The sequence below is a fragment of the Bubalus bubalis genome, chromosome 6 (assembly GCF_019923935.1).
Source record: "Bubalus bubalis isolate 160015118507 breed Murrah chromosome 6, NDDB_SH_1, whole genome shotgun sequence".
Classification (NCBI taxonomy): domain Eukaryota; kingdom Metazoa; phylum Chordata; class Mammalia; order Artiodactyla; family Bovidae; genus Bubalus; species Bubalus bubalis.
The window spans coordinates 102,948,686-102,971,518 of record NC_059162.1 but is presented as its reverse complement, the minus strand read 5'-3'; the positions used below and the strand labels follow the sequence as shown (position 1 = coordinate 102,971,518).

The 22,833-nt window shown below is 54.8% G+C and overlaps 1 protein-coding gene across 4 annotated transcripts in view; it reads right to left on the bottom strand.

The window, feature by feature from the left end:
- Positions 1-20: 20 nt before the first annotated feature.
- SLC2A1 (solute carrier family 2 member 1) overlaps positions 21-22,833 on the bottom strand; it is a 28,193-nt gene continuing 5,380 nt past the window's right edge. The window contains exons 1-10 of one of the 4 annotated variants that reach the window (XM_025287338.2): positions 16,402-16,487; positions 15,321-15,547; positions 5,606-5,766; positions 5,189-5,429; positions 4,044-4,206; positions 3,773-3,960; positions 3,407-3,511; positions 2,861-2,962; positions 1,488-1,691; positions 21-1,108 (exon numbers count right to left, since the gene is read on the bottom strand). In XM_025287338.2, the coding sequence (XP_025143123.1) occupies positions 908-1,108; positions 1,488-1,691; positions 2,861-2,962; positions 3,407-3,511; positions 3,773-3,960; positions 4,044-4,206; positions 5,189-5,429; positions 5,606-5,652 (1,251 nt within the window). In that variant the 5' untranslated portion in view covers positions 5,653-5,766; positions 15,321-15,547; positions 16,402-16,487 and the 3' untranslated portion in view covers positions 21-907. 4 annotated transcript variants of the gene reach the window in all.

Here is a 22,833-nt window from a genome sequence, read left to right as displayed (position 1 = left end):
ACACGCATTTCAAAACCATGTTTCTAAAAACCAGCCATTTATATCTGCTTAGGTAAGTTACAGAGGGAGTAAGGCGGTGTATTTACAAGTTGGTTTGTCCAGATATACTATAACTTAGTGTCTGTATTTAATATTGACAACCAAAAAATATATATAAATATCTTCCAACTATACACAGCAGGGCAGGAGTGTCCAGGTCTTCTTGAATAGTGAGTTCTCGGTTTCCCATGGCCCTCCTCCTCTCATGGTGATCGTCTGGCCCTCAGTGCAAAGGAGACTAGCACCTGGCAGCCCAGTATGGCCCTTCCCCTCTCCTCCCTGCACTCCAGTGCTCCCAACTGGTCTCAGGCAAGGGAAGGTTAATTTGAGTGGTTGGATAGGAAGAGACGGGAATAGGCAAAACCTAAGGGAGCCTGACCCGTAGGTTTGGGAGACCCAGGCCCACAGAAGGGTGGCCATAGCCACCTCTTGGGGTAGAAGACTCATAGTTTGCAGTTCGATTAGTGTGTCCTTAGGTCATAGGTCCGGCCCTACAGATTAGCTTGGCAAAGAAGGCAAGTGTCTAGGCAGGGCTTGGTCCCCACCCTCAGGCACTGAGCCATTTAGGGTGAAGCCAGGGATGTGGGTGAAGGAGACTCTGGCTGATAAAAAAATAATAACAAAATCAGTAATAAAAAATTATAAAACCTGTTGCTTGTCTGAATAGATCTGAGCAACAGTCTTTTGTTAAAATCCTGGAGCCGTTAATGTCCTGAATATTCTTCTGGACATCACTGCTGGCTGAAGGAAGGAGGCCCCAGGCCCGGCTCTGCTGAGATTTATCAGTTTGAGAGTCTCATCCAGCTGCCTGTGCTCTGAGAGATCCTTGGGCCACTGGGAGCAGACCGGGCTGGCGGTGTGGGGCACCTCACACTTGGGAATCAGCTCCCAGGGGGTGGAACAGCTCCTCAGGTGTCTTGTCACTTTGACTTGCTCCTCCCTGCCGGAAGCCGGAAGCAATCTCATCGAAGGTCCGGCCTTTTGTCTCGGGAACTTTGAAGTAGGTGAAGATGAAGAACAGAACGAGGAGCACGGTGAAGATGATGAAGACGTAGGGTCCGCACAGTTGCTGAAAGACACATAGAAACACTTGGTTGGAGACCTGCCCCTACATCCTGACCTTAAGATGGACAGTCACTTTACCTTTGGGTCCTTGATCTGAAAAAGGGAACACCCACCTACAACCCAGCAGCACTACAACCCAGGACTCTGCTGCACCTGGCATGTGATAGAAGCAGATTCTGATGGCAGAACAGAATAGACAATTCAAAGCTAAGGGAAGAACCCTGGAGTGGAGGTCAGGGTTCTGAGCCCATAACCTGGCCTTCTGAGCCTGTTTCCTTCCCAGTGATTCCAGTAAGGACAGCAGAGACAGCATTTTGCACAGCACTATGGGGTCCTGTGTGCAGGAGAGAAACGCTGAGGTGTGGGGACTCTGGGGCTCTCACCTCCACATACTGGAAGCACATGCCCACAATGAAATTCGAGGTCCAGTTGGAGAAGCCAGCGACGGCAATGGCAGCAGGGCGAGGGCCCTGGCTGAAGAGTTCAGCCACGATGAACCATGGGATGGGGCCTGGGCCCACTTCAAAAAAGGCCACGAAGCCAAAGATGGCCACGATGCTCAGGTAGGACATCCAGGGCAGCCGCTCCTGATGAGGATGAGAGGGGAGGCAAGTTAGGCTGGGCTGTGCTGGGTCCTCAGAGGAAACCAACTCCAGGGGCAGCCCAGGGCAGGCAGGAGGCCTCAGGCTGGCCCTGGATTTGCCATGTGACTTAGGCACCCGGGGCCAGCTCTCAGTGTTCTCATCTGAACAAAACAGCTGAAGCCCCACATGGTGGTTGTCAGCTTGCATCTGCGTCCAGGAACGGTCACGTAGCTGCACACAGGAGGTGCTAAGAAGAGGTCCCTGTGGTCCCCTGGCTCTGGCTATGGAGTAGTCTGCTTATGGCTGGAAGATGTGGAAGAACATTCCTGGGGGTGGCTGCCAGAGGCTTGTAAGGTACCCAGCTCAGGACCAGCATTGGGCAGGCATGAAGTTCCACAGAAAGCCATTCTCGAGGAGACCACAGTAGAAGAGTTATATGGTTTTGTTTCAGATCCCAGATCCCCTGCTTATCACCTGTGGCATGCTGGGCCTCTCAGTCATCAACGTACTCTCTAAGCCTTGGTGCAGCTGTAAAATGAGTGTCCTGGTGTTTTCCTTGCCCAAACACTGGATAAGTGAGTGGTGTGTGAAGTGCCTGGGATAAGGTTATCATAGCGGTTATAGTCACAGGCTTGGGGCCAGCAGGCCTGAGGTTGACTCCTGGCTTTATCTGCTGCATTACTGACCTCACTGGGAAAGGGGGTGGGGGGACATTTCCTCACTGGAGAAGTGGAAATATTGACTGAACTACTCCTGTGCATCCTGAGGACTGAGTGAGATAAGGCATGTTTCCACGCCTCTGTGGTAAGGAGGCCATTGCTTTCTAGGGCTGTTTACAAGAAGAATTAAGGCTGCGGAGGAAGACTTTGCAGAGCAGCTCCAGGGGCGAGGGAACTGGTGGGGCTGGAGGTGTGGTGGTGAGAAAGCATCAGGCAGGGAGGAGCTGGTTCAAGACCAGGTAAGAGTGGAAAGAGACAGCCCAAGGAAGCCGAAGGTCCGGCCCAAGCCCGGGGCTGTAGGTGGGGCAGAACGAGGCGGAGGGCAGCCCCATCTGGGGTCCAGATGCCATTGGCCAGCCTGGGGCTGAGATGAGCACCTTGGGATGCCCACGTGAGCTCCCCCTTTCCCCCTCCGCCCCTCCCCCGGCCCCCCGTCAGAGCATGGCAACTCACCAGCAGTGCCAGCGCGATGGTCATGAGCACTGCACAGCCGGCCATGCCGGCCAGGCCTATGAGGTGCAGGGTCCGCCGGCCGGCTCGTTCCACCACAAATAGCTGTGGGCAGAGAGTGTGTCAGTGCCTGATGCCCCTCTGAACACACCCCTTCCTCCAGGCGGGTCCCCCCAAGTGCTGGGAAAGCCACAGGACACTGCAGAGATGGAGTGGCAGATGGATCACCTCTTCCCTGGGGCAGGGTTTGGGGACTACATAGGATCCCAAGGGGTGAGAGCTGCCTGCGAGAGCCAGACAGCTGAGCATTCTGGCTGTGGCCTTGGGCCAGCCGTTGCACTTCTCTGACAATCAGTGTCAACTGTTTGATCCCAGTAATGAACTTGACAAGTTGTTGAAGATGAAATGAGAGAGCACTTAGGGAGCACGTGATGCCTCTGGCTTGCAGTAAAGACTGCTGTTCAGTCACAAGGCCCCGAGGCCCTGAGACTGACCACAAGCTGGACCCCAGCTGCTGGCTGGCTATGGGCAACGACGAGGAAGACTCACCGACACGACAGTGAAGGCTGTGTTGACGATGCCGGAGCCGATGGTGGCATACACGGGCTGCTGCACCCCCGCCTTCTCGAAGATGCTTGTGGAGTAATAGAAAACCTACGGGACACGGAGGTAGTCGGGGCTCAGCTGGGTGCCATGGCTCTTCCCCGGCCTCTGTCCCAGTGGGTGCAGGACACACGGTCAGTAAAGCATGAAGAGGACACTGCCCCAGGGCCCTTCTGAGTTTGCGTTCTAAAGGAGAGCTGCTCCTCTGGCAGGGGTCCGTCTGCTGTTTCAGGTGTGGGATCTGTCCACAGCACGCCTTGGGCCCCAGGGATTGGCGGGGGGCACAGGAGAGGGTGGGTACGGAGCACTTACAGCGTTGATGCCGGACAGCTGCTGGGACAGCTGCAGCACCACGGCAATGAGGATGGGCTGGCGGTAGGCGGCCGAGCGGAACAGCTCCAGGATGGTGACCTTCTTCTCCCGCATCATCTGCCGGCTCTCCTCCTTCATCTCCTGCAGGTCGCGGGTCACGTCCGCGGTCCCACGCAGCTTCTTCAGCACTGAGGGGGCCGGAGGGAAGGCAGGGGTGGCTCAGCGCGGGGAGGCGGGGGCCAGGGGCGGGGAGGGGCAGGGCCCGCCGTACCGCTCTTGGCCCGGTTCTCCTCGTTGCGGTTAATGAGCAGGAAGCGGGGGCTCTCGGGGCAGAAGGGCAGCAGGATGCACTGCAACAGGGCCGGGATGAAGATGACGCTCAGCAGCAGGGGCCACAGTTCCTGGTTGCCCATGATGGAGTCCAGGCCGAACACCTGGGGGAGGCAGGGGTGGGGCAGCGGCTGTGAGCCATCGACTCAGGGCTCGCTCCTGCCCCGCTCCGCCCAGGGGCCTTTCCCTGCTTTAGAGAGAGGGCTCTAGTTCTGAGTCTAGTTGTGCCACTAATGTGAGGCTTAACTCCTCTGAGGGGCTTCCCTCATAGCTCAGTTGGTAAAGAATCCGCCTGCAATGCAGAAGACCCCGGTTCGATTCCTGGGTCAGGAAGATCCGCTGGAGAAGGGATAGGCTACCCACTCTAGTATTCTTGGGCTTCCCCTGTGGCTCAGCTGGTAAAGAATCCACCCGCAATGCCGGAGACCTGGGTTCGATCCCTGGGTTGGGAAGATCCCCCGAAGAAGGGAAAGGCTACCCACTCCAGTATTTTGGCCTGGAGAATTCCATGGACTGCATAGTCCATGGGGTCGCAAAGAGTTGGACCCAACTGAGCAACTTTGACTTAACATCTCTAAACCTTGGTTTCCTCATCTGTGACAAGGAGGAAGCAGGACCTGCTTAACAGCATTGGTTGGGGGTGGGGGGTGCCTAGTGGGATAAGATAGAAGGATGGTAAATGTGTCTGGCAGGGGGCAGGGGGACTGCTAGTCTGCCACAAGATGATTTGGGGATGGAGAAGGGAGAGCCCTGAGAGAGGGGAGCGCATACGTATATACAGATATCAGGGCCCGGAGGTGTGAGAGAGACGGCATGTTGAGAAACCAGTAGGCTGCCCTGTGCTTGGGTCCCCAGGGTGAGAAGAAAGGATGCAAGGCTGACTGGGCAGGGATGAGAAGGGCCAAGGCAATTGGACTTGCTCTCCCACCAGGAACGGGGAAGCGGGGAGGGTGATGAACGTGGTGTGTTCTTGGGACCTGTGCCCCGGATGTGTCCATGAGGATGTGCTCTGCAGGGCTGGAAGGCTGGGCGAGGAGTCGAATCTGGACACACACCCGGGGAACGGAGCCATGGGTGGGTGCTTACCTGGGCGATGAGGATGCCGACGACGATGCCTAGCTGGTGCAGGGTGCCCAGGGCCCCTCGAAGCTCTGTGGGGGACACCTCCCCCACGTACATGGGCACAAAGCCAGTGGTCAGGCCACAGTACACACCGATGATGAAGCGACCCAGGATCAGCATCTCAAAGGACTTGCCCAGTTTTGAGAAGCCCATGAGCACAGCGGACACGAAGGCCAGTAGGTTCATCATCAGCATTGAATTCCGCCTGGGGGGTGCAGGTGAGGAGTGGAGGAGGTCACAGGTCAGGCAGGTCCCTGGAGACCCCTGGAAACCCCAGGGGCTGGGTCATAGATAATTCCCTAGGACAGGCAGGAAGGGCCCCCTCACCCCCTGACTCCAAGCTGGGACTCCCTGGGCAGGGCCAGAACCCCTTCTGCTCACCGGCCGAAACGGTTAACAAAAAGGCCCACGGAGAAGGAACCAATCATGCCTCCCACCGAGAAGATGGCCACGGACAGGGACCAGAGCGTGGTCAGCGTGGCGGGCGGGATGGGCTCCCCATAGCGCTGGACCCACGTCTGGTTGTAGAACTCTTCAATCACCTGCAGGAGAAGCAGCAGCCTGGTGGGTCAGGCCAGGACCCAGTCGTCCTCTTCTCTCACACTCCTCCTCAAAGAGGACCATTTTACCCCAGGATGCTGGAAGGGGCCCAGCCCCTGGTCCCTCCCCTTCTGTGGGCTTCAGTCCCCCCACCCCCACCTCCTCATGAGAAACAAGGGGCTGGACTCTGTCTGCGAGGGAGAGTGGTGCCAGCTCTCACACCTCCCCCAGGTGCAGGTCCCAGGGCCCTGTGGTTTCTGGTGCTCAACAAGATTTTCTGGGGATGATGGAAGTGACCAGCACTGGGAGTTCAGGCAGTGCAGAGGAGCTCAGAGACAGTGCTTCCGCCTGCATGCCCCCTTTTCCTTCAAGGCGCCTAAGGCCACTGGCCACTCTGGCTCTCTCCCCAACCCCCCCTTCCTGGGGAGGAAATACAGCTGAACAGAGGCCCTGGGAGGAAGGGAAGAGCAGGCCCACTTTGCACTCAGGGCCTGGTTGTGAGCACCTTGCACCCAAATGCTCGTGACACCAAGCTGCTGCTTTCTATCCACCAGGCCCAGCCCCTCCCGGCTGGCCTGGGAGATCCCCCCTGAAGGACCCATGCCTCGTCCTCTCTCCCAGCTGGGAGGTTCGGGGAAAAGCTACAGACAAGGAAGCAGTTCCAGGAACTGGAGACACCTGTCCTAGAGCAGGCCTGCCCGCTAGCCCTGCCCCCACCAAGGGGAGGGCCTGGCCGCCCAGGCCCAGGAATGTGGCAGGCGGGCAGCGCCGGTTCTGCCTGCGCACACTCAGTCTACTCTCAGGTGGCGCAGATACGTGCCCAGGGCCTCAGGACTGGCCAGACCCACCCAGCCATGTGTGGAGCTGGGCACAGGGCCAGTGTACGCAGAAACAACTTCCTGTGTACCCATGCCATCACACACTCACACACACTCATGCTCACATAATCTGAGTATTTCCGGCTTCAGCAAGTCACAAACCTGCACGCCCCTGCGGCCCTCACCACCTGCAGCTCAAACTCAACTCCACACCAGCCCATCTCAGGCGCACCCCTCGCCACCTCAAGTTTGGGTACACTGGGCAGTATGCAGTCTCTCACACAGTACGATTCCCGTCGACACTGCTCTTTGACTGTCCCTAACCTTCCCAAGCCCCACGGTCCCAGGAATGCCCACTCAGTGATCTATTCATCTGTCCAGGGAAGCTGGACTCAACCAAGTTCAGACTCAGCTCTACCCCTCATCTCCAGGGCAAGTATCTGTATCTCGAATGATGACATTAGCAATACCCACTTCATAGTGCTGTGGGGAACTAACGAAACACACTTGCAGTGCTCACACGGCGCTTGGGACCACCGCTGAGCCGAGGAGCCCGCCACGTTTCGGTTCTGACTCAAGGGCAGGGCAGGCCACTGACAGGCTGGCGGAGCCTGCCCATGGGTCAAAGTCACGGCGCCTGGTGGTATGTCTGCCTTTGGCCTCTGTGCTGTTTTCCCACCTTCCGCGGTTACTCCCCCTGAGGGCCCGCCCTGCCTTACCATGCCGAAACCTTTTGAAATCCAGCTCAGAGGGTTCCAGGAGTCCGTCCTCCCTGAGGGCAGGGACCCCAGCGGATTCTCCCCAGGACCTGTCCCAGGGCTCACGCAGGATGAAGGAAGCCATGAAAGGGTTTAGGCTCTCCTCCTAGCAGCCCTTACTTCTACCAGGGGCACAGAAAGCAGATTTCAACCAAACAAACACAAAGTGCTTGTGTTCTTCAAGGGACAAACCCAACCCCAGAGGAGGACTGCTTGGGCACAGCAGTGCTCCATTTATCAGGCTCTGCAGAGAGCAAGCTGTCCTGGATAAGGGAACTGCCCAGATAAGTGACCCTCACCCCTCGGGGGCCCATTGTCAGGGTGGAAATCTCTCTCCCTCCTATCCCTTACCCTCTGCTGCCCTGAGCAACTGGACGTACAAGCAGGGCTCGAGGGCACTCCTGACCTTGCGGCTCTGCAGGGCCAAGGTGAGATGTTTGCAGGTGGCATTTAATTTTTGCATTCTGTAGTTTACCCCCACCCTCTGTGGTTCAGATGCTTGTCTCACGGAGCTCTCTACACATCCGTTTTAAAATCTGCCAAGCCAGTTAATGAAGCTCGTTGGAATTGTGTGTAAAGAGTCAATATGTATAGTATTTAAGTACTAAGTGCTTACTGTCTAAATGGGTTTAAGGGCATGAGGCTGAGGTCTTTAACCTTCTCCTTGGGGTTTGGCTGGAGATGTAGAGGACCCATATGTAAGTGAGGTGTCGCCAGAGCCTCCCCAGTTACATCTCCTGAATGTGGTGACAAGTCAGAGGGACCAAACCCTGTCCTGGGCTCGCTCTTTCTTAGCTCTTGAGCCCCTTGCTGCTTTGACCACTGTATGGGGTTGAGGGAGGCTGAGCAGCCAGCCCCTTCCACCCTGGCCCCAGGTTCATCCTCTTCACCCCCAGCAGTACCTCCTGGCCGAGTGGAGGCTGCCTAGTAGGTTCTTGCCTCTGGACCTGGTGCTTGAGATTTGTGGGAAGAAGCCAAGTGAGGTTTTCCTTTCCCGCATGTGGTGTACAGGCTCTCTGTCCTCCCCTGCTGGGGGTCCATGCCCTATGTAGGGGGTGAAGCTGACCCTTGGCTCAGGAAAGGCAGAGGATCCCTCAAGAACAGAAGAACCCTACACGGGGAGAAGTTCTAGGGTCACCTCTCCCACCCAGCCACTGCCCTCAGCATCATCCAGCAATGGCTGGGTGGCCCTCAGGGAAGAAGAGCCTCCTTAGTGTTAATCACTCAGTTCTATCTGACTCTGTGCAACCCCATGGACTGTAGCCTACCACGCTCCTCTGTCCATGGAATTCTCCAGGCAAGAATACTGGAGAGGGTTGCCATTTCCTTCTCCAGGGGATCTTTCCCAACCCAGGGATTGAACCTGGGTCTCCTGCATTGCAGGCAGATTCTTTCCTGTCTGAGCGCCTCCTTACTGCTTTCTTTAACTGGGTCCCACAGACCCAGTCTCCACATTGAGGCTCCTGGCAGCCTCCTCAGCCCTGGCTCACATGTACATCTTCTGAATGCTCCAGCCTCACATTCTGGTTATGAGTCAGGGAGATACCCTTGGTCCTGCCACTGCCCTACCTCCCACTCAGCAGGTCCTGTCCCCCAAATTCACCTCCTAACCTGTCCTCCTCTCTACCCACGCAGCACCTGTCCTAGGTCTCACCTGGATTCCGCTCCTGACTCCTCCCACCCACTGAAGCCAGATTCCGATTCCCACCATTACTCCCAGACTTGGCAGTCAAGCCCTGGATGTCAAGTGGACCATGCTCAGCCCTGCTTGTCTCTGCTCCCCGTCCCAGCTTATTCCCAGTCCTTTCCCACTGTGTGCTGAGGAGAAAGGGCGGGTCCTGGTCGGCCCTGGTGCCAGACTCTGTGTCCAGGCATCCCCTTATTGGAGCCAGAGGGCAGGGCTCACTCGGCGATACTGTTGGGGCCAGCGTGGAGAAGCAGGATGCCCTGGGCAACTGCCATCCCTTTCCAGTAACAAGCTTTTCCTCATTCCAGCCCTTCTCCTAGGGGTGAGGGTGGGAAGAGGTTTGTATCACATCTGACACCCTCCTCCCTTCCATGCCTGAGTAACTGTGGGTGAAGGACCACACATCTGCCCGTCTAGAGCGGAAGTTCTGACTTCCTCTGTGTCAGGGCAATGTCTGTAGTGAGGCTCTGGGCGTGAGGCAGAACCCACTGTCTGGCACTTGGAGTAAGCTGTTCCACGTGTCACTGTTGTCTCAAGGAGAGAAGCCAACTCCTTGAGAGGAGCATTAGGGACAGAGTTTTCCATTTTTAAATTGCTGAAAAACAAAGCATTATCCTAAGGAACGTATAGTACGAGAAAGAACTTGAATAACTAGGCGCTTGCCTTGGGGAGTAAAGTTCTATCTTCAGACCTTGCTGGCAGCCCCAGGTCGAGGGACCCAGCAGGTCTGCAGAGCCCCAGGGCACAGACTTCATCTGGGGGTGGGCTGGGGGGATGGTGAGGAGAGCTTTCAGGTAAGATTACCCATGTTACAGGTAGTGAGTCCCCTGTCAGCAGGAGCATACAAGTCAAAATTTGGATCAGGGATTGGCATAAACAACACATATAAAAGGCTAGATAGAAAATATTAGGGTCTGCTGACCACATATGGCCTCTCCTCTGTTGCTTATTTTTCTTCCCTTTCTCTTCAAACTTCTAAACATGGGAAAAACCATTCTTAGCTCACAGGCCCTACAAAAACAGGGTGCTGGCTGGATTTGGTCCCCCTGCCAACCTGTGTTCTAGAATTCCAGACTACTGCCAAAAGAAGGGGTGTATGTTTTGGAACTTCTGGCTGGTCTCAACTTCTTCCCTGGAGAGGCCTGGTCTTCTAGATCATCCGGAGAGGGAAATCAATGCTCTCTAAACCCTTTCTTCTCTCTTTTAGACGTACTGTCAGGATGAGGGGGGTTAAACAGCCACTCAGTCTTTGAGCTCCAGTTAGAAAGAAGAAAGGACTGGCTTGTCCAGTTCAGTCCCTATTTCCTATTCCTTCCCCACCTCTCCCCCACATCTGGGGCTGCCCCCACCCCTCAGCCCAGAGGGAATGTCTCCACAGCCGGCTCAGCCATGCCCCAGGGTCAGCTGGGAGTTCAGAGACAGATGCTCCAGATGGGGCTGGACAGATAGCTTCTGGGTCCCCCAGGGCCTCTCCCTGGGGCCTGGGGAAGAGGTCCAGGCAGCCAGATGGAGCTAGAAGCTGGGCCCCACCCCCAGAGCAGATGACTGGACCACCCAGGTTGCTTTTCTAGAAGAGTCCTGACCTGGCTTCTCTCCAAGTCTTCACTCTGACCTCCTCACCGGTCCTTGGCCTCTAGGGTCTCCCCTGCAAACACATCTTCATCTCCCCTGCTCACAGCTCACACCCTCAGGATGAAGTGTCTCTTCCCACCCCATGTGGCCACACCCCCACGTGGCAGTGCCATCTGAGCACCCCACACCTCTGCACCTTCACCTTGCCTCTCCTTTGCCTTCTGCCTGGTAAGCTGTTGGGCACTTTCCCTCCTCTGGAGAGCCTTCATAATCACCTCCTCATTACTGCAGTGGTTCCCAAACAGGGGCAACTTGGTCCCCCTCCGCCCTGGGAGCAGGTGATGTTTGGAGGCATTTTGGGTTGTCACCCTGGTGGGGATAGAGGCCAGGGATGCTGCTAACCATCCTACAATGCATGGCACAGCCCCTGTAATGCCAAAGAACGATCTGGCCCCACATGTCTACGATAGTGAGAAAAACCCTGCTCCAAGGGCTGGTACCCTCTCCCTCCCCCTTGTCTGCTTCCACCCGTCTGTCTGCATTTCCACTGCTGCCCTGGACAGCTAACTAGGACAGGTAACCGTGAGGCCCTGTGTCCTCCCTCTACACTAAATTTCAACATGGGCGCGGCCTGACTCATCTGGGTCCCAGCGCAGGGCTAGAGGTTGAAAGCACCATCACTAATTGAAAAACAAGCCATGAATCTGAGGGACTTGAGAGATGACGGAGCTGTGACAGGCTGTCATGGTGTAAGAGGCTGTGCAGCTGTGTGTGGGAAACGGAGACGTCTGTGCGTGACTAAGCTTGACTCGGCCTGAAGTCGGAGCGGGGAGGAGCAGCTGGGTAGCAGTTGTCGGCATGTAAGAGTGTTTAGGCGTCTGTAGTGCAACTGCCTTTTCTTCTACGGGTGGTCAAGAACACAGGCTGGAGCCAGGCTTCCTGGATTTAAATCCCAGCTCTATCGCTAGCTGTATGTCCTTGGTTTAATTGCTTAACATCTCTGTTCCTCCGTTTCTTATAAAACAGGGATTACTGTGTCTACCTAATGGAGTTATTGTAAGTAACAATTAAATCACTATTTCTAATGCATTTGGAACAACAGCTGGCACATGGTAAGTGAGCTGTAAGCTGTGAGAGTCTGTGTAAGTGGAGACGAGTGGAGGGGAGAGGGGCCCAGAGCTCTTTGGATCCAGGAGGAGATGCTGCCTGGAGCCTGGGCTGGGAAGCCCATCTTGCCTCCAAGTACTTTCACTCACCAAACTGGGCTGTCCTGGGCAGACCTCGCCTGCTCTCTAGACCAAGTTCCTCCTTTGGCAAACAAGGAACGTTGAGCCAACGGCCTGTCAAGGCCCCTTCCAGCCCAAACGGTCTGGTTTCTGAGGGTGCCTCAGACTGCCTGACACTGTCCCCTGGCCAGGAACTCAAGGTTCCTCAATGGCCTTTAGTCATCCCTGTTGGCAGCTCGGCCATGTGGGGAGGCGAGGCGGTCCTTTCCACCCAGTGCGGTGGTCAGGATGCCCTCGCTCGTTTGTTTGCTCTCTGTGTGGCTGCGCTCCCCTCTGCCCCAGGAGAGACAGGAGGCCTGGCGTCCATCTGTAGTTCAGTCTCTCACTCCCTGGGTGCCTTCAACCCAGCCTCCCAGGCCTCCTTTATGAGCAGGAAGATAACCTTGGCCCTACCCACCGTGTGGGGCTTCTGTGGGGAGATAATTTATGAGAAGGTGCTTTGTAAACATTTAAGATAATGTTATGATTAATTAACCACTTCCAGGAGGAAGCCCTCTGGGGCCTCTTTTATGGGGGAGACCGAGCTCCTGGTAATTAACAGCAGCACTGGCATTCTCGGCTCTGGTGGGGCAAGGTCTCCTCTGCTGAGCAGGCCACCCCGGGCAGCGCAGCAGTTTCCCAAGAGAAGCGCTTCTACGAGTGGCCGGCCTCGTGGCGTGGGCCGTCGGCGGGACACCACGCCACCGCATCTCTGCACAGGCCTGCGATTCCGCCCATCTGTCCCCTGGGGCTGGTTTGCCCTCCAAGGTCTAGCACAGCTGCCAACTCCTTTGCTAAGCCCTTCTTGTCTCTCCAGTCGGCCCTACCCCCAGCATTAGTCATTCCTTTTTTTCTGTTCCCATAGCACCGAGGAGCCCTCCACTATTAATACTCTCGCTGTTCCCAAGGAGTCTCCCCTCCCCACCCCACCCCTGCCCTCTGGATGGTTTTGGAGGGCAGGACAGGGCTCAGCTCTGACCGTGTGTCAGGCAGCTTCCTGAGGGCTGGGAGGTCTCTGCTGTGTTCACAGCTCATCCCGCCTCAAGTCTAGAACACTGCCGGGTTCATCCCTGTGGAATGAAGGTGTTGGCAGAAGCACTGTGCCGTCCTAGAATGATGGCTTTAGTGCCTCCCGAGGCAGGACCGTTGCCTCTGAGCCCCGCTGTCATCTCTCACTCTGGTGTCATCCTCTATCCCCTCTTCACTTGTTAAGTTTATCACATTTGCTCCTGGTTGAGAAAATCTATGGCCAGGCTTATGAGAAGTTGTTTGTAAGGCGCACGAGTAAACAGGCAGAATGCCCAAGAGCACGCCCCCTGGAAACACCACGCAGGTCTCTCGCCTGGGTCCCCAGAGGTTGGCTGCCCAAGTAATCTGGACAGGTGCCTGCAAATGCTCCCGTGAACGTTTACAACTGGGCCTCTGTGCTGCCCATTAGGCTTCCAGATTCCCTGCCCACCTGCCACTGAAATTCTCACCTTTCACCAGTAGCTGATTAGATGGGAGGCCCCGAGAACAGAGGACATCACGCTGGGTTTGTCCACGCTGCGCCCTTGGAAGTGTCTTAGTCCCTTCAGGCCAAATGCAACCCCACAGCCTCTGCTCCACCACCACCTGCCTCCTTAAGGACCCCCCACCCCCCGCCCCAGCTTCACCCTCTCCTCTGCCGATTCCTGACAACCCCTTTAAAAATGAAGTTTTTGTATTAAAAAAGAAAAAGATCCTAGCCCCACAACCCCTCTGGTAACCACTCCTTTCCTCCTCCTCCACCAGTCCCTGGGAAGGGCCATCTCTGCTCTTCCTACCTCCCTTCTCCCTCTTCAGCCCACCGCAGGGGGCTTCTACCCACGGGACTCCGCTCCATCAGCCTTGGCAATGCAAGGTCACCATCGGGTCTTCTACATTCAGCCACACCGGGCTGCTGTGCCCGGGTCTGCCTCTGGAGCCCGACAGCATTCCCTCAGTTGTCCACATCTGAGTGCCTGTTCTTACCGACGGGTACTGCTCTAGGGACTGTGGACCCTCGTCCTCAGGCGCTTCCATTCTTTCTCTGGCTCAGGAGGATCTTGTCTCCCAGCTTAGAGGGGCCTGCTCTCTTCCTCCTCCTTCCCAGGACCTTCTAGCAGTGGGGCTGTGATCCAGGGCTTGACCTTCACTTCTCTTTTTCACTCACAGTCTCTCCAGGAGATCCTTCTCTACCACTAGTTGGATACCAGTGACCCAACTGTTGGCTTTCTTCCCCTGGCTACCCTCCGAAGAAACAGACCCCTGTGTCCAAGTGTTTGTATGCTGTGTCACCAAACCTCAGTTCCTGCGTGTCCCACAGCCCCTACCTTCTCTTTCTCCAGCCCCAACATCAGTCAAAACTAGAAGCCAGTTTTAAACTCCACTCTCTCATCCTCAGGCTGAACCAATGACCAGCTCCTACTCAGTGTTTGTTTTTCTAACCCTCTTACAACAGCTGCCTTCTCACTGTTGCCTCGTCTCCAGTCTCACATTCTCAGACCCAGCCCACTGCACCAGACGCCTGAATCATTTCCCTAAAATGCAAATCTGACCCCCTCTGTCCTCTTCAATGGGACCCTATTGTTCCCACCCTGAAGGCCTTCCTCCCCAGCTCGGCCTCCGCGCTGGTGCCCGCGTGCCCATTCTTACTGTGCCCTGCCATGCCGGGGGCTGGAGATTCTGCATATGAAACTGCCGACCACAAGGGCCCTCTGTGGTCTGCTTCTGGCTCACCTCGTCAGCCTCCCATCCTTCTGCCTCCTCCCATTCTACCCTAGCGACACACAGACTTTCTCTCCTCTGGGCACTTTCTTCCCACCTTTGTGGGCCCCTGCTTACTACAACCTTGTTCCGTTTCTGGAAAACTCCTCTATCCTCTACTCCTGCCAGAGTCCTGGTTCTGTCACTCCGTGTAACTCCCTGTGTGATCACAGTCAAGTGATCACTCCTGACATAGTGTCATCACTTAACCCAGTGCTGCTCATCTCTGACTGTACACGAGAACCAGCTGGGGAGCTTTAAAAATTTGATGCCCAGACAGCACCCCAGACCAGTGAGATCAGACGGTGAGTGTCCGGGGACTCCGGTGTGCAGTCAAGTGGAGAACTCAACCTCCCTCTTAAGACAGTACACACTTTGTATCTGAAAGGATTCCCAAAGGGAGCCGACTCTGGGGCACACACCTCAGCATTCTGCTCAGAGCACTTAGCAAAAGCAGGCTTGGGACTGTTCCAAGCATGGGCCTGAGGTTGCCCATGGAAAAGCCCCATCACTTCCACTGCAGCTGAGCATGACTCAGCAGGCCCAGACTTCCTGGTGACCTGCTCCCGAGCTTTGGGCGTGGCCCCCACTGCCACCCTCCGCCTCTTTGGAGGAGGCCCCACTCTGACTCCTGGTTGCCACCCCACTCCCCCAAACAGGCCCACATCATCGGGAGCCAGCCACACTCACTTTCTGGCCTCACCCGTCTGGACCGTGAACGTGTTCAGAGGACTTGTCCACTCTCACTTTGTCCTGCCCGGGGAAGGTATGGACTTTTAAACTGACGAGGTGGTTGGTCAGGAAGACGGCCCGAGATTGTATAAACAAGAGAGTTTGGCTTCTGACTCCACATCCCCTAGCTATGTGACCTTGAGCCCGCTGGTCATTTCATCTGCCCTGAGCCATGATTTTCAGGTCTATAAAGTGGAAATCACAGCCCGATGTTATGAATGTACACAGCAAGCCTGGTATAGAGGAGGGACTTGTCACAGTCTCCTCTCCTGCCCCCTTCCTCTCCCCTCCTCCCTAAAGCAGTGGGCTGGCTAGGCTGGAGGTGCTCACTGGGGTCCCTCCCTGTCCGGACACTCAGGTGAACAAGTGAGGACAGATCTGGGTGTGTTGTGGGAGAAGGGAGTCAACAGATATGTACCCCGCCCTGGTTCCTAGGACAAGAAGCCATTTTTGCTTTGCCTGGCCCTGGGGCCTGCAAGGAGACAGGCAGTTTCAGCCTAGAGTGGGCTCCCTTACAAGGGAGCGTGCCACGTATGGATGGGTGAGGGCACGGGTTCAGGGACCACCTGGCAAGGAGGCCACCGAGGCAGACTGATGTTGCTTCCTGGCTCCATCTCTTACTAGCTGGTGATGCCAGGCAGGCTCTGGCCATTCCCCACACCTGCAGGGTAGGAGTGGGAGTGGCTACCTGCCTGCCTGCCTTACAGTGTGGTGTGAGCAGCAGGTGAGAGAATCACCAAGGCAGCCTCTGTAACCCAAGGGCCACGTGAATGCAGCACTACACGGAGCATGGCTGTGTTGGGTGGGAGGTTGGTCGAGGTGATCTGTAAAGATCCCGCGACTCTGTGGGCCTTAAGATTCCAAGGCCAAAGCTATTAGTCTGTAACCCGTTCAGGGTCAGAATATTCGCTGGTGATGTCTCCAACAACCAAGAGGCAGGGTGAGCGTGTATGTGGGGCGGGGGGGGGGGGGGGGGTGTGGCGAGGGTGCACAGCAGAGCCTGCTGGTGTTGAGAAGCCAAGGACGGGACAGCACTCACCTTCTGGGGGGCGTTGATGACTCCAGTGTTGTAGCCAAACTGCAGGGAGCCAAGCACTGCCCCTCCCACGGCCAGCATGAGGCGGCCCGTCAGCTTCTACAGAGGAAAAAAACAAAAACCCACACTGTTACAGGCATGTCGGGGCCCAGGTTACTAGAGGGCAGGGCTTGGCTGGCAGGTTCCCATTCAGATATCTTGCCTGATTCCTGGTACCACACCAGCCTTCTCCCAAGAAACTTGGCCACTTCCTGACCTCAGGTGCCCAAACCAGCCCTGCCAACTTCTAGACACGGGGCTGGCCAGACTCATTCCTGGGGAGAGGGGAATTAGGGTCTTCTCCCTCTCTGTAGCCAGGGCCTGGCATTCACCTCATTGCCCTGGTGAATCCTGGGGTTGAGGTGGCCCCAGATTCTGATTAAGAGGCCCAGGAACCAATGCAAGGGGGTGCTGAATGATGTGGGAAGAGCAGCATAGATGGATGGGGGACGTACCCTGGATTTGGAGATGAGGATACAGGCTTCTAATTCCAGCCCACTGACTTCCTTGCACTGTGAATTCCACCAGGTAGATCCCTGTCCCTACTCCTCCAGGGCCCTGTTTGCTGCAAACACTTGCCTCTAGTCACAGGGCGGATACCGAGGTGGAGACCAGTTCCAACTCACTCAGGGGGTTGCAGAGAACCAGGCTGAAGTTCAAGACAACCATCCCGAGACCACAAGCTTCCCGGGTTGTTTGGACACAGATGACATACCAGCCAGGAATGTGCTTTGCTAAAGTAACACAAGGTGAGTAAGAGTGCTGGGTCAAGGTGTTTCCAATGGGCAAAGGACTGGGGCAGAAAAAGGGCGGGGGTTTGTGTCTCCTGGAAGCCAAGGGCAGGAAGGTGGCAGGCAGGGAGGAGGCCAGCCGGCAGGAGGGCCTGGGTGAGTGAGGTGCCTTGCTAGAGAAAGGGAGAGAACTTTTTTTTACCCTTTGTAAAAATGAAGAAGCCAGTTAAGGCAGGCTCTTAACTAACCGAAAGAACGGAGCCTGGGGGTGGGACGCCAAAGAAACAACGGGTATTCACCAGGTGCATCACACACCAAACTTGGCACTGGAGGGGACGGGTGGAGGCACAGATCCGGAGCCACACCTACCTGTGGAGGGGAGAGCCTCAGCTTGGCCACAGCCTTGCTATGGGCCTCGGCCTCCCCTCCTCCCTCCCAGAACCCAGAAGCAGCCCTGACTTCAAGATCCTCACAGATATTGCTGGGTTTAGGTGTTAATAAGACACGTTCCTAGTATGGTCTTTTCATTCTCTAGAAACTGTCAGACCAACGATTGCAAAAGCCAAGGTTCTCACGTCAGAGGCTGAGAAAGAGGAAGGAGGTTTCAGCCAGCCAGAGTTCAGAGCCCATTTCTTGTTGGGGCGGCAGGGGAGAAGCTGGGTCCTTCCTTCCCACGGCCCCTTTCTGGCCAAACTCTGGTCACTCATCCTAGACGGTGGGGCTTTCCTCCTGGCAGGCTGCACTCCTTTTCAATCTGGCCCCTCACGGCCCACCCTAGCACTCCCAGAGCCTCCTCGCAACTGCCTAGGGAGTCTTTAGACCCTGGACTGTCGGTTCCAGTGGGTGGTGACCACCCTACAGACCTCCTCTGGGAAGGGGCCCAGCCGAGCCCAACTCCCAGGGTGACCACTGGGACTAAGTAAGAGGAAGATATCCCAAGGACAGGAGGGCTTGACAGCGGCTGTTGAACCCCACACATGGGAGCTTTCTGCCTGTGAGTCACAGGCGTCAGCTTGGGGCTGGCCTTGGGGTTGGCCATCATCTGATACTAATGGTATTCAAGATATGTATTTTCCTGGTACACACAAGAATAAACAGGAACTAGCAATGCAAACCTATGATTTGAAGAAATGTGGCATGGCTATATAATAGGGTACCTAAAAAAGAAAGCTCTTTAGGTAGAGATGTGGCATATTCCTCTTGTTATAATTAAGTAAGAAGCAAGGCTTCAGAACGGTGTGTTGTATGATATGCTACCTTTTGTGTGGAGGAAAAAAAGGCCAGGGTTGGGGAGAATATACATACCTATTTACTTAAAAGAATGTACAAGAAAGGTAGCAGTGTACCTTGGGGATCTGGGTGGCAGAGGCAGGGTAGAAGGAACATTTTCATTTTCCATCCTTTTGTACATTTTGTCATTTTGTAGCACATGAATGTATCACCTATTCAAAAATATTTTTTACAAGTCTTGTGGTTTCATATTATTTAGAACACAGCAAATGAAACAAACCTAAGTGAAAAATGATACAGATGATATGCAGATCTGGTAAAAATCGAGCCCTTGCCTGAATGACACCGCAGGAGGGGCTCTGTGGGGGATCAGTACTATTACTACAGGCCCTGTCTCAGTCTGGCTCTAATGTGCCAGGGGTCTCTGGGCCTCTGAAGTCAGGCTTGGGGGCCCCACTGAGCAGCTGTGGCTCTGGGAGTGGGGGCTGCCACCTGTCAAGGTCAAACTCTGCTTTAGAAAGCCTGCCCACCCAACCATGGGGTTATATGCACTCTACCCAGGCAGGCGGTTGCATCAGGACCTACTAAAAGGCTCAGTGATTCGTGCGCCCGGCCCTTTCCTGACATCAAGGAAAAGCTTTAGGTCCATTGGGAAGGGGGAAACTGGTGTGATCTGAGCTTCATCCAGGGCACTACGGGAGCCCTGCAGGGACAAACTTCTAGTTTCACCTGGGATGATCAATCAAAGGTGGGTTCCTGGGAGGTGACACTGGAGTTGGGCCGTGAAGGACATGCAGGGAGTCTGCCAAGGGGAGAAGCGGTGGCAAGACTGCATTCCAGGTAGACAGAACAGTATGTGCAGGGGGAAGCTGGGGGGCCCGGCACAGTTGGATTCATGCTCAGTGTGGCTGGATGCTTGATGCAGGGGAGGAGCATGGCCCTGCTCCTGGGTAGGCACACAGCGCCCATCTCTGCCCCTGCTGCTCCCACCACACTCAGCGTGATCACTACTGGACTAGGAACCAGGAGACCCAGGCTGAAAGGCAGAGTGCTGTTTCCCTTCACCTTGAAATTGGTCTCTGTGGTAGCTTTGACTCTGGGTCTCAGTTTCTTCACATGGGAAATGGGGTAAGAGTGCCTTCCCTAAAGGCTTGGTGTTGAGTTCTGGGTCAATGCCCATCATGGAGCCGGCAGAGTTCACTTGACAGGTGTCTGCTGAATCAGGGAGGGATGCGAAGCCATCTGCCTCCACCAGCCCTGTGGCTGGAACTGAAAGGCAGCAATGCAGTCCATTCATTCAGCGTGTATTTATTTAGATGCCAAGCTGATGGACTAGTTGATGAGAAGGGTTCCAAGTTCCACAGCTCATGGCTTTCTCATGGAAGCCTTTTATACAGGTGGAGGAGCAACACAGAGCCCAGAATCTGAGAGCCCTGGCCACCTATGACCACCTCTGGGGATGGGGCTACCTTCTAGAACACCCGTTGCCATTCCAGACCTTTGCCTTTGCTGTGTCCTCTATAGTCTCCAGCTTCTGCTCCAAGAAGTTGGGGAATACCCAACTGCTGTTCCCCCATGACACTGGGAACTGAATGGGACCTAGAGTGCCCAGAGTAGGATGCAGAGCTGAATGTTTGTACAAAGGTAACCGATCACTTTTGAAATTAGTGTTTTGGGCAAAACTGGCTCTGTGAGTATCTATTCCCCTCAGCACAGCATTCATCCTAACAGATTCCAACTTGATCATGTAGCAAACCCCTGATGAGGACTGGAACATCAGCTCTGAGGGATGGAAAAAGCCTAATAGTAGCTCTCCAGCCTCCACCCCACCCCACAGGGAGGTAAAGGCCTCTGAGTTCAAACCCTGATTCTCTGAGGGGTGCCCCAGGCAAATGCCTGGGCTCAGGGCCCTGCACAGAGGCGGCTCTCACACCCCCATCCCTCGCCATCCCCACCCCAATTCTGGGGGTCCTGAGGCCCACTGAGAGCTCTCCCTCTCCCAGGAAGCCACCCATGAGGTGCCTGCCAGCTTTGGGACCTCTCCTCCCACACACGGAGATGCCGGGGGGCCTGGCCAGGTCACATAATTTGCCGAACATCATGCATGGCCTTTTGACCTGAGCCTGTGGGCCGGGCCTTTCCCTGGCACACACTCCAGCCCTGGGCTCTCCTGGTCAGTACTGGCAGAGGGAGGGCAAGTGGCCACGCCATTGAGGTAGGTCACTCCGTGTGGGAGGAGGGTCTATGGGGAGGGTCCCAGAGCCGGGATGAGCCACAGGTGGCTTGTATCCCTTCCTCCTCCCACAGCTCCCACATGGGGTACACTGGAGCAAGGAACAATGACTGTATGGCCCCCAGTTCTAAGGAGGGTGGGGCAGGGGCTTATTGGATCCATGACGGCTCCTTTTTAATTTATTTTGTGTACATTTCTTTTCTAAGATTTCATTTGAACAAAATTCTGGTCAATACAAAAAGAAGCCCAAGAAATTGCAGAATTGCTGTAATGCTCTCCCGTGATAGATGGGGAGCCTAAGGCCAGAAGGTAGGGGCCAGGATACTCAGCAAACAGAAGCCAGTCCCGGGACTTGAGTTCTTTGGATTCCTGGACAGACATTTTACTCTTTGAACTCTTCCAGCCTTCCAGGTCTTTTCAAGAAGTGTGATAACCCTGGGAAGTATGACCTTCAGGTGACCTGAGGCATTTATTTACTCCTCTCCAAACCCTTTTCTTCAAACCTTCCAGGGATGTCAGGACTTCTGCGTGGCTGAGCCACCCCTGCACCCCGCGGTGGCCCTAGAAGCAAGAAGGTGTTCATCAATCTTTAAAGCAGAGAGTAGAGGAGGGAGCTGCGGCTTTTATCAGCGCCGGCAGCACCAGCCAGGCCCCGGGCAGCATGCCAGGGCTGCTTCCACATCCTGATTTAACCACCACCACCAGGCTCTGGGGGAGAGATTGCTCTCGCTTCACAGAGGAGAGCACTGGAGGCTCAGAGAGGGAAAAATGGATGGCCAGAAGGCCTTTGGCTGCTGCGAAGCCTCATTTCGAGGGGTCTCTGCTGCCAAATCCTTCCTGCTCACGTCCTCCCTCTGCTTCCCGGTACTGGTGCCCGAAAGGAAACAAGGTTTCTACCTGGTGCTTCCTTCCTATGTAGGTCACATTTCATCCCAGCAACTTGCTGTGCCTTGCCCTGTCTGAGCCAGGACAGCTCAGACCCACACTCAGAAACCTCTTGGCCACTTGGGTTGATTTTGCTCTAAGCCCAGGTTAGTCAACTACGGCCCGTGGTCATGGTCAAATCCAGCCTGCCAGCTAAGAATGGGTTTTACGTTTTTAAGTGGCTGGGGGTGGGGGGCGGGGAGAGAAGACCAAAAGTTTGCGATACATGAAAATTATATTAAATTCAAATTTCAGGGGAGTTCTCTGGCGGTCCAGTGGTTAGGACTCAGCACTTTCACTGCTGTGCACCTGGGGTTCAATCCCTGGCTGGAGAACTAAGATTCTGTAAGCCACACGGTACAACCAAATAAAAAAAAAGGTTCAAATTTCAGTTACCATTAATAACATTTGATTGTAACACAGCCTTACTTGTTTGTGAAGACTGTATTGTTTATGGCTCCCTTTGTGCTACAACAGCAGACCATGCGGCCCACAGAACTTATAATATTTACTTACTATTTGGCCCATTACAGAAAAAATTTGCCAATCTCTACTTTAAGTCCCAGGTGCTCTGAATGGCTGTGTGCAAACCCAACATATGATAGCTGTGCAGGATTTTTCAAAGCCTTCCAGGCAAAACCAAATCACCTTTCAAAAAGATGTTAAGTGCAAACAAACAACTGACTCCTTGAGCCAGCACCTGGGCATGTAGAGAAGCCAACATCCCAGAGAGGGACCTGTTCAGTGGGGAGGTGTGCCCCTATTTGACTATGAAAAGATTAACTTGATAAGACTATGGGAATATGCAACCCCAACACTCTCAGCTGACAAGGTTAAGTCACAGCTCCCCTACTTGTATGACCTTGAAAAAGTTCCTTCTCCTAAGATCTCCTGTTCTTCATAAAAGAGGCTTCCTAAGAATAAGAAGTTATATTACTAAGGAAAGGCAGTACTTGAGGGCAGGTCCCCAACACTGTTCTGGTCAATGGAGATTCAGCAACAAACTAAACTGAATCCCTGCTTCATGGAAATTGATATTTTAGATGGGGCAGCAGTGGGTGGAGTGGAAGGCAGAATATAAATACCTAAAATATATTAGGTAGTGAGTGGCATGAAGAAAGAAAATGATGGGGACAATCACTTAATTAGGCAGGACATCTTATAATGGAATATTATGCAGCTGATGGAAAGAATAAAACACACCTATAGGTACTTGATATGAAAAGAGTAGAGTGCTAGGGAAGAAAGAAAAGTAGTAAGCAAGAATAGAATGTACAC